At 38.0% G+C, this 14,545-nt stretch overlaps 2 protein-coding genes across 4 annotated transcripts in view; both read left to right on the top strand.

Moving 5' to 3' along the window:
- The window catches only part of LOC104965385 (M-phase phosphoprotein 9-like), a gene marked incomplete at its 3' end in the record, with an annotated part of 69,959 nt that overhangs the window by 33,733 nt on the left and 21,681 nt on the right, over positions 1-14,545 (top strand). The window lies entirely within an intron of this gene.
- LOC104965361 (membrane-associated phosphatidylinositol transfer protein 2-like) overlaps positions 1-14,545 on the top strand; it is a 49,812-nt gene that overhangs the window by 20,120 nt on the left and 15,147 nt on the right. For all 3 annotated transcript variants that reach the window (XM_010794320.1, XM_010794326.1, XM_010794333.1), the window contains 8 exons: positions 4,878-5,092; positions 7,366-7,487; positions 7,832-8,065; positions 10,617-10,940; positions 11,817-11,912; positions 12,505-12,609; positions 12,772-12,836; positions 13,725-13,815. In XM_010794320.1, the coding sequence (XP_010792622.1) occupies positions 4,878-5,092; positions 7,366-7,487; positions 7,832-8,065; positions 10,617-10,940; positions 11,817-11,912; positions 12,505-12,609; positions 12,772-12,836; positions 13,725-13,815 (1,252 nt within the window). The remainder of the gene's footprint in view (positions 1-4,877; positions 5,093-7,365; positions 7,488-7,831; positions 8,066-10,616; positions 10,941-11,816; positions 11,913-12,504; positions 12,610-12,771; positions 12,837-13,724; positions 13,816-14,545) is intronic.

The following is a 14,545-nucleotide window of genomic DNA, read 5'->3' as shown; positions in this document are numbered from 1 at the left end:
TTGAGCAAGGCATTCCTCCTGTCCGAACACAAATCATTTGCCTCGGGCGAGCATTAATGCCAAGCCCTGATACATTGCTTTTTGTTTGGAAACTGAAGAGTTATCCATGCTCTCTTAAAAGCATGAAAACCTCCTATGATAAAACAGTAAACAGAACACGGGAGCTGCTGGTCTAACGCGTCCCTGATCAGTTATTTTGCTGTCTAAAAATGAACTAGAACTCATGTACTGGGACTACTAGTGGGCCTGAGGGGGGGGGCTGTGTATTCCTGCTCTATGCTAACCTTGCGGGGTCTCATTAATGATTCAGGGCACCTCAGGCCAACAGACCCAGACCCTCAGCAGAGACCCTTTCTCATTCTGCTGAGAGCTGGTTGCACTTCTCACATTGTGCATGGGATCTGTGTTCTTTCACTTCTCCTTCTCCTTCTTCCTTTCCTGTCAGCTATTTTTTTCCAGCACACTTGAGTTTTTTCCTATTTCTTTATCTTGAACAGTTTCTGGATAAATGTTACGCTTTTCTGACTCATCTTTCCTCATGTGGGTTTTTGGCAGTCATGTTCTTTATTTTATTCAAGGATTTTAAAATGTAGGAACTTTTTGGTTCTGTAATTCTCCAAAAAGTTTCATGGTACTAATTTACATAAATGAGAGGAAACATATTATAAGGAGTTCTAAGGAACAGCTCCATTCAAATTGTTAGTGATAGCTTATTGTATTGTTATTATGTATTATACATTTGGCTTCTGACACATTTGACATGTTTGCTTTTTTATCTGAAAAGCTGTGCATTAACTTAAAGACTCTTTAAAATACAAAAAACAATGAATTTGTATTTTTTAATTCTTATTGAATATTCCCTTTTTACAAATACTTCGACTTAAATGACATAGTTCTTTGCAGGAATAGTTTATTCAAAGATTATTCTGCAAAACACAGACCTGTGAAGTGTGACACCACGTGTTACTTGTGTAGTCTTTTCCCACACATTAATACAAACAGCTGCAGTTCCTCTTATAATCTGAGACTGGAGAATATGAGAATTGTAGATGTGAGACCGGTTTAACATACTTAAGAAAAGTTGTTGGAGACTTGTAAAGAATTTGTGTGGAACTTACGTCATCAATGTTTTACTCTTCGCACATTGATCCAACTTTCTGCAGCTTATTCTTAACAGTGATCGGAAACTCTCTTTATCAGTTTTTGATCTCCATGAATTTCAGTACAGTAAAGACTTTATTCATATACTGCCCTTTTATAAAGCCCGACCTGCAGGGCACATGTTTTATATATCTATCAAGTGGACTGAGCTTTCCTCTAGCTCCACCACAGGGTCGATATTTATGTTTTATATGAAATTGATTCACCAACTATTGGATGGATTGCTGTGAAGTTGTTTGCTGGCGCTCATGTCATGGGGCACTTTGATTCATTTGTGAGTGTGTTTGCAGGCTGCTATTAGCATTAGCTGCTCTGCTAATGTTAGGACTGAACGATATGAGGAAAATATGCAATAATGTTGTTGAATATCGCAAAAACAACATTACTTCTGAGGTATACAAATATATGAAAGTGTACTCAGTTATGCCTTATTGCTGTTTTTGCTATTCTACTCGGATACAACACATATTTAAATTATTGAAAGAAACTTGGACATTAAACGTAATTCAAAGGCACCAAAAAACAATGATACAGTAGGTACATTTTGAAGTGCCGTTTTCAACAAATACTCTCTTTCAACTAACAAAAGTGTAATATATCAGTCTTTTGTGAAGTGTGATTGCACATGCCCCCACTGTGAGGATATCAAAACAATGAATTGGGGATCCCTAGGTTAAGAGTTTGGCTAGCAGAGCTGCTGCTGTGCATTCTTGTGCTTGTTGGCTCCTGTCATGTCTCATCAATTAGGTGTGTGTGTTTGACCGATTCTGATGACAGCCAAACACCAGAAAACAAACACCTCAGCAGCAGACGCAGCATCTTTAGATTAAGAAGCGTTTCCACTATTGTTGACAGTTTTCTTTTTAGTGAAGCCGCGCAGAGGGAATTGAAGGTTATATTGCCAAGAAGTGGACATGTTCAAACTGCTGACTGCATCTTTAGATCCTGTCTTGGTTGTCTTAGACTGATGTTGTGCAAGATAATAACCTTCATTTTCTACACACACCTGTTGCATCTGCTGTTGTTCTTAAAGACCTTCTTGAAACCCCTGGGAAACCCTGTATAGTTAGTTGTGTTGCAGCGAGGTGTGTGTCATTAATACAGATACTATGTGCTCTCCTGTACTGCAGCAGACATGAGGAGGGTAATTTAAGACCCTTAGCTCCTCACATAAATTACATTACCTGCCAGATTACAGCAATTTTCCAGCTGTTTGCCTCCTCTGACCTTCATTACTGATACCACCTCCCTAAAGTCTTCAGCAGAGGGAGCTCCGTGTTCAATCTGAGCTCTCATTGTTGACCCCCAGCACCCCACTCTGCTTTTAATAATGATCGGGAGGATTTGTATTCACGTAGAGCCGTCCCTCGTACCAAAGCGTATTACAACGGAAGGAATAAAATAGCTTTTCAATCATCAGTGTGACACCAGAATACGGAGCTACTGTACTGTCACCTGACTCAGCAGTGACATTAAGATTGAAATACTTTATTTTTAAATACATTGCATTAGGTCCCTTTTATTTTTAACAAATTTGAGCAACATTTTGTATCAAAAGTGGGTTTTTTCATGGTTGTGTGGAACATATAGTAAATACAGATTCTTTAACGGTTTTATAAAGTACAAATTAAGTTTACATCTCTTTTACAATAGTAATTTGGGCATAATCTGGGCGACACATTCATTCACACATACTTAAAATGATATACAAAACAATGTATATAAAAGGTACAAAGGAAAACTAATGTTCACGCACAGAATCTGTAAATATGCATGGATAAAATCAATCAATCAATAATTGTATTTGTCCTCACAGGGGCAATTAGTCGGGCTTAGTGGGATGCACACAGTTAGCTGACATTAAACACAGGGCAAAAGTATAAATACTCAGTCAATTCAACATATTTTAGAAACAATAAATTGAGCCATTATGAAAATAACTCCCTCTTCCTCCTAGAGAGACTGCAGAGGGTATAAAGAATAGTTTCATTGTATTGTTCTTAGCTCGTGTAAGTCCAAGAATGGGAACACAAGATGGGATGAAGCTACAGTATGTATCGGTAACTTATTGAGTTCATTTCTATGTTTGACCCCATGAGATTGCAGCAGCAGATAAAAGAAAAAGTGAGATTTAATAAAATAACAAAAAATGCAGCTAGTGTGTCAACATACTTTATTCTTGGGGCTAAACCTGCTTTTTTAAGGTATTCATTTCTCAAAGAAATATCAGGGAATTGGCTATGAATTGTCCAAAAACTAAATTAAAGTAGTATTCCCATTGTAACATATTTATTATTTCAGTGTTTTATAATATATGAAAAGCATAACATTTTGCCCAATTTATTTAAAGGTGGGGAAGGTAATTTTGGAGAAACCAGCTGGAGTGCGCTAGAATTTGAAAATACACAACCGGAACAAATCTGCCACTTCCTTACAGAGCCCCTCCTCCAACACACACGAACGCGCACATGACCAATGAGGGCACGAGATAAGTTTGTGCACAGATGGAAGGCTGACAGGCAGGTAGGCCATCCAGTTATTTTAGCCGGGCCGGCTAANTCTCTCTCTCTCTCTCTCTCTCTCTCTCCCTCTCTCTCGCTCAATTCTAAAACATATTTTCCTTTTCTCTAAAGTTTGTTCGATTGTATTGCCTCTTTTATTGTTTCTATTCTTTTTAAGTTACATTTTGTTGAATACCTGTTTGCATTTTGTCCGGGTGCAGAGTGGAGGGGCAACTTGAGCTGAGGAGGAAAGGAAAAGGGTGTGGCTGAATTCGAATGTAAAGCAGTCTCTTGTTTTCCATGTGGCAGCTTTTTTCTCTCCGGCTCCTCACTCAGTTCCTGCTGCATCATCCCTTTGGGGGGGGGGGTCACAGTCGGACAGAAACCCTCAGTGAGAGACAGGAGCGCTGTGTGAGGGTCTCACGGGCTTCATCTAGGAATAAAGGGAGTTCGGCAGCATGTGGGGAGAGAGCAAGTCTGGATGCTATGCTAACATTGGCGCACCGTTGCTGTTTCAGAGTCTCCCTCTGAAAGATACTTTTTGAAGTCAATGCCTCACTGAGCCCAGCTGCTGTCACTGAGCTGACATTGATTTTTATTTCTAGTTCATATTTTCCAGTACAGAATTATATAAAAAAGGAACAAAAGAGTTAATCTTTGCGCATAAACAAAAAGTACAACTTTAGAAGTCCCACTCAATAAACACAGTGGCTGATTTGAGGTCCTTCTTGTTTACAGCATTAATTCAAAGTTAAATAATGTTAATAATGCAGTGTATTTCTATTTGATTTCTTCCACTTCCACTATTGAAAAACACACAAAAAAAGACAATAACAAATAAGATTTATTTTAATTATTCAATTATTATTATTCAACTTTTTTCTCTTGGGATCTTGAATTCATTATTATCTCGATAAAATGTTGTGTTGACAAGAAGCTGATCCTGTTTGTGATCCGAAAAAAAAAAAATTAGATTCTTATCCTGGGAAAATGGAGGAACCACAGTTAAGGGTATTATATATAACTCCAGAGTTAGCTAAGGTTGAACCTATGATATGACTTCTGAAACCCAACATCTGCACATGAAATAAAGTAATAAAATGCAATACTGTTTAATACTTTTTATATGGTTGATGAATCTCAGCAGCTCCCACAAACCCCCCCCCCNCCCCCTCCTCCCCTCCTCACCACTTCCTGTTTTGTGTCCCCCTGCAGAAGAAGAGCCGAGAGGAGAGCTGTGGGGAGGGCAGCGGCGTGGAGATCCTGGAGAACAAACCCTACGAGGACGGGCCCGGGGGCTCGGGGCAGTACACTCACAAAGTGTACCACATCGGGAAGCACATCCCGTCCTGGTTCTGTGCCATCCTGCCTCAGGCGGCGCTCCGAGTGGAGGAGGAGTCCTGGAACGCCTACCCATACACCCGCACCCGGTGAGAAACACACCACAGCAGGGAAATACCCAGAGGAGGAGAGTAGCTCAGTACATTTACTCAAGTACAGCACCTATGTTTACTACTTACTAAGTTAACTGATTTCTTGTTAAGTACTTCTATTCTATGCTACTTTATACTTCTACTACATTTTGAAAGCCAATATTGTACTTTTTGCTGGATTATATTCAGCTGTTTTTGTTTGCATTTTAAGAAATAATATTGTGGCAGGGCAAACAACATACAACCGAATATATACATTATAACAGTAATCATACTCTTTGTTTTGAACAGCATAAATAAGATCAGCTGAAACTGATGAAATTAAATAAAATCAATAAATCGGAAGAAATAAAGGTGAAAAAATGTATAAACATCATTTATATGATATTATTAACGGATAATGGTTACCCAGATTGAGATTATTAATAAGAAATATAATGTACTATTAATGTTTTATATATTTTTAGGTTTCCAAGGAGTATATTATTTGATTAAAATACAACCTACCTTCACTAATGCAACATGTAGGTGATCACACACTATCAATACTGTCATAACAGCTTATGTTATAGGCCCTTAAGTAATAAGTACTTTTAATATACTTTAAGTCTATTTTAATGCTAATACTTCCGGTACTTTAACTTCAGAAATAGTTTGAATGCAGTTGTTTCAGAAGATGTGGTATTGCCACATTTTCTGATGTAAAAGTACCTCTGAAAATGACTCATCACATTACAAATGATGAATGCTTAATTTGGACATGAAGATTTTACAAAAGTGCTCTGACTCTAGAATCCTCCTGTGCTAAAACATTTGTTAACAATGAAGCATTCATCACATAAAGGGAATTTAAGGACAGCTTGTATTATTTAAAGCACAATGACTGAACCCTTAAGTAATAAAACGTTAATGATTTTGCATTTAATTACTTCTTGATTCATACATTTGCACCAGTAAACTTGCTATTGTTGACGAAGAACAATTTGAGCTGAATAATGATCAGTTATATCCTCCAGGTGACTCAATATGTACAGTAATAATAGAGAACATTGTCACAGTGATAGAGGAAGGGGCTTCGGGGACACAAATCCCAATACATGTTGTAGGAGCCATTTAGGGGTGTTTCCAATAACATTTTATTAGTATTTTTGGTGAGAAGTGAAATCTAAATATCACTTTCCGTCCATCAATGACTATATTTAACTAAATTAAATACAAGAATAACAACTTTATTTATATTGTTATTATTATTGTATTTACTTTGGTTTCATATAATGAATAATTATCAATCATTTTAATAATCCAAATGAAATACAAGTAAATGACATGACACATTTAAATTTCCATTTTTGCCAATTAAAAAATGACAATCAAATAAAAGAGTAAATCAAAAAATATAAGCGTAAACACATGGAAATGTGTTAAGTTTAGTTTTTTGACAATATATTAATCCGTTTTTTACAAACAAAAAGCACACCATGAATTCATTATGGAATCCATGGAGATAAAAAAAAGGTACAAAAGACAACAAACATTACAACAAACAAAATAAGTGGTATAATAATACATTGCTAATGTGCAAAATAATAAAGATAAAAGCCTCTTATTTATAATAAAATATACATGAAAGATATTCTAGTGCAATAAATCCAACAGCTCACTCTGCCAGGCTTTCATGAATCCACTTCAGTAACATGTTCTTCCCTGCAGCATAAGTAAGAATAAAGGAACATCTCTTCACGTTTTTTGAGTTATAAATCTGCCCAGGAGGCCCAGGATAAAGGACACTGGGTCCACATCTGATATCTTTTTTTTTTTGTATTATCACAATGCGCCAGAAGCTTTGTAGCATTTACAGCAAAGACCGTTTCATACAGTCAGAGTACAAGGCTGACAGAGAAGTGCTGAAATAATGTCTAGAGTTGCGGAAGATATGGGCATAAGGCTGCTTGTTAACTAGCATACATATCTCACACACACACACAAACACACAAACACACACACACACACACACACACACACACACACACACACACACACACATTCAGTCCACATGCATAGGCGTTGGTTCTTTACATTATCAATAGGTGTGCATAAAAACATTATGTGGGCAACAAACATGAAATGAAAAAATCCGAAGTTTAAAAAAGTGACACAAATAAATTAATAAAATAACCTAACCCTATTAATGATAACATAAACATTTTTAAAAAAGCGTTTATAAGACTTGTCTACACTTTTAAACAACTATTCTCTCTCTTGTCTCTCAGGTACACCTGTCCCTTTGTAGAGAAGTTCTCTATAGACATTGAGACGTATTACAAACCAGACACTGGAAATCAGGTGGATGTCTTCAATATGTCTTCTGCTGAAAAGAGACAGAGGACTGTCGGTGAGTATTTCATGCACACAAGAACACACCCTCTGCCATGAAAACTCCCAGAGTGGAGTTCTGTGAATGCAGGATCAGATCTACACAGTGTTATGTTCAGGGAAAATGCAGACAGTGTGATGTGGAGGGATAAGACTGAGGGAGTGTAGCAGCTCGTGTTGAGCCCCTGAATACTAAAATTCACCGTGGTGCAGGAAAATGTGCAGACAAATGCCCTGCAGGGAGTTATTACATAAAACATTCTCACACACACACACACTGCATAGACAGATTTTCACTCAGGGCGTCGTGAAATGTGTTTGATTTGATTTGCGTGATTAATAATAACTTTGTCCCCCTTGCAGACCCCATAGACATCGTAAAGGACTACATCCCCCCACATGAATACCTGGTGGAAGAAGACCCTAAGCTGTATCAGTCGGTGAAAACCAAACGGGGTCCGCTGTCAGACGACTGGATCGAGGAGATCAACCAGAACCTCGGTGAATGTCCCGTCATGTGTGCCTACAAACTCTGCAAAGTGGAGTTCAGATACTGGGGCATGCAGTCCAAGATTGAACGCTTCATACACGACGTGGGTAGGTATGGTGTGTGTGTGTGTGTGTGTGTGTGTGTGTGTGTGTGTGTGTGTGTGTGTGTGTGTGTGTGTGTGTGTGTGTGTGTGTCAGTCAATGCATCATCCTAAAAAATAACCTTGGATAGCCATAAAACTCATGAATCACCGTGACACGTTGGATTTCTGATATGTCGGAGAACCCCCTGGAAAAAGTTTATTTAACCATGATAAATCAGGACACCTGTAAAAAATAAAGGATAATCATTAAAAGACTGAAAGAAGAAAAACTGGGCATAAATAAAAACATAACCATGAACCATTTTGAATAACCCTGAGAGTCAATGATAACCTTAAATTATTAATAATGCATAAAAATCAGAAAAGAGCTAGAGTTGTACATATATGTACGTCCACACGGTTCCGTCGCGTTGAAGCTTGCTGATGGGCGTGTCTGGCGCAGGACCAACAACCAATCACATTAATCTCCACCTCGGACACACAAGCAAGCGGTTTGATTGGCTCGCGCTTGTACTGGCATATGATTTGGTTGGCTGGCGCTTCTGTTGACGCTTGAAAATGTGAACTTTTCTCAACTTTCGAGGCGAGCAACGGAGGCAAAGCGACGCAACGGAACCACAACGCAGCTCGGCAAAGCTTGACGTCACCCCATTCAAAGTGAATGGGAAGCGTCTCCGTTGAAGCACGCAACGGAACCGTGTGGACGTTACGTTAGTTTGTGCCATTAATTTGCACCCAAAATGTCTAACACAAAATACTAAACCCTTGAAAATGTGAGATTTAAAACTTTAAAAAGTAATAGATAACCATGAAAAATCAGTAAAAAAGTATACAACAGTTGGGAATGAATCCTAAAGAGTCAGGGGGGAAGTCAGGATAACCCTGAACATGATTATCTTGAACGTATTTGAATAATCCAAAATATCAACAATAACCAAAAAAACAGAAATATTCAGGATTAGAGACAGGATTCTTGTACAAGACACAGTGAGTAACTAAAGCGAAAAAAAGACCTTCTTTCTTCAATGACTAACCACTGATTCATTAAACTGTCTATTATGTTGAGTGACTGAAGAAGAAAGGAACAAGGTGAGTGTGAGGGATAGTGAGCGGGCAGGTAAAACAAATAAATCCCTTTTATAGAAAGTGTTTGAGAGGCAGCAGCGCGGAGTATGGCTCCCAGAGATAACACAGCAGACTGGATTAATTTCCTGCCGCCGTTTCTGTTTCGCCGCTGTGATTTAAGACTGTTTACACTCGGGCAGCCGCAGCTCACTCCCTCACGCGCTCACTCCCAGGCTAATTACACAGCAGCTGCTCTATCTTCATGGCATTCTCACTCTGAGGCCTAATCAAAAGACCCTAAACCACAAGATCTGTTTGTTTTTTCTGTCCATGCTGCATCCACTTCCACTTTAACATGCGTGCTTTTATAAAGGGCTTTCCCTTTGTTGTTATGCTAATATCACCTGCAGCTTCTGATATTCACTGTATCTCATTTACATTAAACCTGCTCTAACACAGCGTCTTCATTATAAATTATGCCGGAAGGGGTTTTGGGTTGTATAATGCTGGACCGTTCAAGCTTTATTAATCTGTCAGTGGTTTTTTCCACTGGATATTAATTTAATAGCTTTCTCTGTTTGCTAATTTTGGCTTTTATTACCAGGTTGGATGTTTTAATCATGATTTGCTCGGAGGGGTCAGGATTTATAACCAGCTTATGCTTGTTTTGGTCCTCAAGAAAAATACATTGTTCAAGATTACATTTTCATATTTGACCGATCCATAAGTGTTCGAAACGGGAACAAAATAAATCAGATTGCTCCACTAGAGTTATGAATAATTTAACTTCATATTGGAAAATACTTTATATCATATATTACACAGTATAATATTACAGCACTGTCAGAATTTCTAATAAAATAGTTGCAAAACTTAAATAATAGATTTGTATTACTGAATACTGTATTTGAGTCTTAAAGTTTTTGCATGATGTATTTATTTAATCTATTTTTTCTTTCCTTGCAGTTTCTGGTATGAGTTGTCTAATCTATTAAAGCAGTATCTCAGTTTTCTATCAAATAAACCAGTCTTATTGCAATAAATACAGACTGTCAGGCCACCTTTTGAATTCCTTAAGCATTATAATGCGCTATTTGCTAAATTGCATTGCCTTTTTTAATATGATTTAATTTGTTAATGATTGAATAGCCCTTCCTCATATTTCAAACCAAACCTACACCTTTGTTTAAAAAGTGACTCTGTGGCAGAATCAGAATACCTTTATTAGTCCCACAGAGGGGACATTTACATTGTAACAGCAGAAAAGAGCCAAAGACAGCTTAATGTTACCTAAGAAGCATGAATAACAAATATTAAAGATGAACAAATTATAAAAATGACACAATTTACAAAATATACATCGTACATACAATTCTAGAGTGAACCAAAATATTTATTTTAAGGTTAATCCACTTAAATTGACCCAGAATATATATCCCAGAAACATGCTTCTTTCCTCTCTAAAATAAACCCTCGCTGCTGTCCTCCAGGCCTGCGTAAGGTGATGGTGCGTGCCCACAGACAGGCTTGGTGCTGGCAGGACGAGTGGTACGGCCTCACCATCGAGGACATCCGGCTGCTGGAGCTGGAGACGCAGCTGGCTTTAGCCAAGAAGATGGCCCAGTTCAGCCTGACTGAGGAGGGGGGGGCGGAGACGTCCGTCGGCCAGGACCAGGAGCAGGGGGCTCAGGCCGGGGGCTCGGCTGTAGAGGGAGAGGGGGGGAAGCTGGGAGACTCCCTGGAGACACGAGGGGAGCTCACCAAGCAGTGGTCCACCTCCTCCAGGTCCTCCAACAGGTCGTCCAAGAGAGGCGGTGAGGATTACTATTTACCTCATTTATTTATATCAATATTTTTTGGTGGCACCTAGAATATTACAACTGGATACATTTTTTGTATATGCGTTCACATACATTTGGATTATCCATGTTGTACTTTTATTTCAGAAAAGTATCATTCTCTTTTTTTAATATATAAACACGACATTTATTGCGTGTATGTCCGTCCTGGGAGATAGACCCTTCCTCTGTTGCGCTCCCTGATTTTTTTCCCATTTTTTCCCGCTTAATTGTGGGATTTCCTTGGTGGTTTTTTCTTGTACGCTGGGGGGCTCTAAGGACAGATGATGTTGTATGCTGTTAACACTGTAAAGCCCCCTGAGACAAATTTGTAATTGCGATATACTGTAAGGCTACTGTATGTAAATGAAATTTTATTGATTGATCATTTATTTTATATTTATTTTAGCAAATATCTTGTTGTTTCTCTGAAGATAAAAGGCATTGTTCAGATGTTTTGAAGTGGAGTTGAGCTGTATGAGATATTCTCCAAATGCAGTGTATTACCTGCAGTAGATAAAGAGTTAGCACCTCTCCAATCAATGGAGTCTATCTGTGCTTTTTAGAGAGCTGTGATAACAGAAACGGACTGTTGGACAGAAAAAGGTAAAGCAGTGGAAATATTCCAAACATAGCATACACTTAAACTGATATTGATTATTTTCTATGTGGCTACAATACATTTTCCTCCACCCCCGTCCACTGCACTATAATGCCCATACTTTTTCTCCAAACTGAGGACATGCCAACCACTGTTATTAATACACTGACTTTGGATAAGTGCATTATACTATCTTACTACTCCCAGCTTTAACATCACTACTTCCTGTTTTGTTTAATATGTTTATACAGGGAGTCCGTCTCACCAGAACATTTCAGAGTGGAGGATGCAGAGCATCGCCCGAGACTCGGATGACAGCACAGACGACGAGTTCTTCGATGCTCATGGTAAAAAATCTTCTCTTTCTTCATGATAAATAATACAACCCCAGCTTTATTTTGTATTTTAAACATGCACTATATGTGTTATGTGTTATTCAACATGACTATTTTGGTACTGCCTTTTGCCTTATACTGGATTTACAACATGAACACATTTGATTAGATAATTCGCTCTTATCATATCTCCCTTTGGGATGATTAATATAATATATCAAGGTAATCTCAATGTTTCATTCTAAATCCTTTTTCTGTTTGTTGAAGTTGTTATTTTGCCATGAAGTTCAGGTGATTTTCTTTTCTTAAATGAATGCATTTTATGTTCCGGACCTCTAAAAGAGGAACATTACGTTGTTATATTAGATTCAATAAATGTAACCTACAGCAAAGGGTCTTGCCCTTCAAAATGGCTGACAGAAAGATAATCAAGTAATTCTATCTATTAAGCTAATTTAAAAACACCAACAATAAAGGAATAAATATGGCTTTACAAGTTTAAATCGTGGGATTAACATTTATTTGGGTCTGTGTTATTAGATATTATTGCTCTAACGTGCAGAGATAGATTATTTATATCAGAAGCCCTCTGTGTATTTTGCAGAGGACTTTTCTGACAACGAGGAGATGTTTGCCAAAGAGATCACCAAGTGGAGCTCCAACGATCTGATGGACAAGATAGGAACAAACGAGATGGATGATGCACAAGGTGCTAAACTGATTTAAATAAAAACAGAGACTCATATTATTTTTGAACAGTTTTGGTCACATGAGATCCTGCAGTGAGATATTGTCCATTAAAGTTACTTTTATTGTGATCTTTGTGTATAATATAAACTTATTTTTCCCGAATGAATTTGTGTTTTTACAGAAACTATGTATCAGGAGTCGGGTGGGGAGTATGCTGTGATGAGTAATGATGAGAGGCAGATGGAGGTACACTTCCTTCACTCTTTTTTTATTTCATTCATGTCATCCTAACACACTAACACTAACATCTTCAATTAAATAGCGTTTAGCTTACACCCCCCCTCCTGAAATAGCTTCCAGTCATCCTGCCAGTGTAGTAAAACTCTCCACCGCAGCCGTCAGACTGTACAGTAGAAACATGGCCCCAACACTTTCACGATGCTATAAATACTGTGTGTTCTTGCTCTTTGTATTCAGCACCGTGCCTCAAAAAGAAAAAGACATAAATCCAACAGAAAAATAAATGTAAGTGTCAGTCCTGTAGCCAGTAGAGCATTGAAGAAAGTAGAAATAGACATTAGATGTCTTAGGAGTAGAAGCACTTTAAGGACGCCTGACAGCATTCATATTAATTACATTTAGTGTAGAATATAGTACTCACTATTTCTTGGCTACATTAAGTTACTGGTAGTGACCAATAAGTCACATGACCCCTGTCAATTGTCTAATTGTTGCTTTTAAACTTTGTTTTTTTGTAACATCCAAGGCAATCATCTCACCACAAGGTTCATTAATTGCTATTGAGATTTCAATCTTATCAAACAATCTTCAGCAGCTCAACTGATGCTTAGTTTCTAGTGGATAATACCGTCTGTATACAAATTACTCTTCAGGCTTCAGATTAACTGATTTGGTCTGAGAAAGAGTCCAAAACACAAACAAATTCAGTTTACAATCATTTTAATTGATTAAATGTAGTTTTCAATAGATGTATTTATTAATCAACTCGTTTAGCATTAGTTTTGTCCCTGCATGTTGCTCTTCTATCCTTTCCCCGTTTTTCCTGTTATCTGCCTGCTCCTTTCTCCCTATTAATCCTGTTTCCTGCCTCCTTTCCTCTCCTCTTACCTGCAGGACTGTTCATCTCAGCAGTGTCTCCAGACGTCCAAAACTCACGTCCTCGTTCTGGTCCTGCATGGAGGAAACATTCTGGACACTGGCTCTGGTACACCTGCAATCAAACCCTGCAACATTTTAATGAAACTCGCACTAGCTTAAATCAATTTGAACTTCTAACCCTAAAAAGTTAATATTGTGGCTTCAATCAATATTTTTTGTAAGGTTGAAAACCCTCAAAAGATGATGGCAACAATCTCTAGGTCTCGTTTTAGAGTCTCTCAGCTTATTGCTTTGGTTTTGGGGCCTCAAATTCACTGCTTAGATCACTCTCACAGTGCTATGGTGTCATTTCTGTCAGCAATTTTCAGAGAAAAAAACTCTAAAACATGACACCAACTGCAAAATGCAGAAAAGTACACAATAGGTAAAGAGAAAAATATAGCACTAAGGAGTGAGTAAAGATAAAAAAAGGAAGAGCCAAAATCAGAGGAACATTTAATCCTCAGGTAAACACAACAACAACAACAAATAATTCCAATGTTGCTCATTGTTTTAATCACAAATATTAGCAGTATCAACAAGAAGAGCCCACGGAGAACACAGACCTCCCATAAGGCCAAATGCTCTATTTGGCAGTGTTTACCAAAGGGATACTAGTTTGTTTGGGATGGGATCATTCTTGGCCCTTGCTAACACCATTTTACTTTCCATTTTCATTCAAATCAGGCTAGAAGTTGTTTTGTAATCTAGCTAAATACCGATAAACAAACTGAAACCATAACCTCAATGGCAGAGGTAATAATTATTGATCCATTCAGGAGGAAATCACCTCATTA

This window comes from Notothenia coriiceps, unplaced genomic scaffold (assembly GCF_000735185.1).
Source record: "Notothenia coriiceps isolate Sejong01 unplaced genomic scaffold, NC01 NC01_scaffold00002059, whole genome shotgun sequence".
Taxonomy (NCBI): domain Eukaryota; kingdom Metazoa; phylum Chordata; class Actinopteri; order Perciformes; family Nototheniidae; genus Notothenia; species Notothenia coriiceps.
Note: the sequence above shows the minus strand (reverse complement) of the source record. Positions and strands in the feature narration are given on the sequence as shown.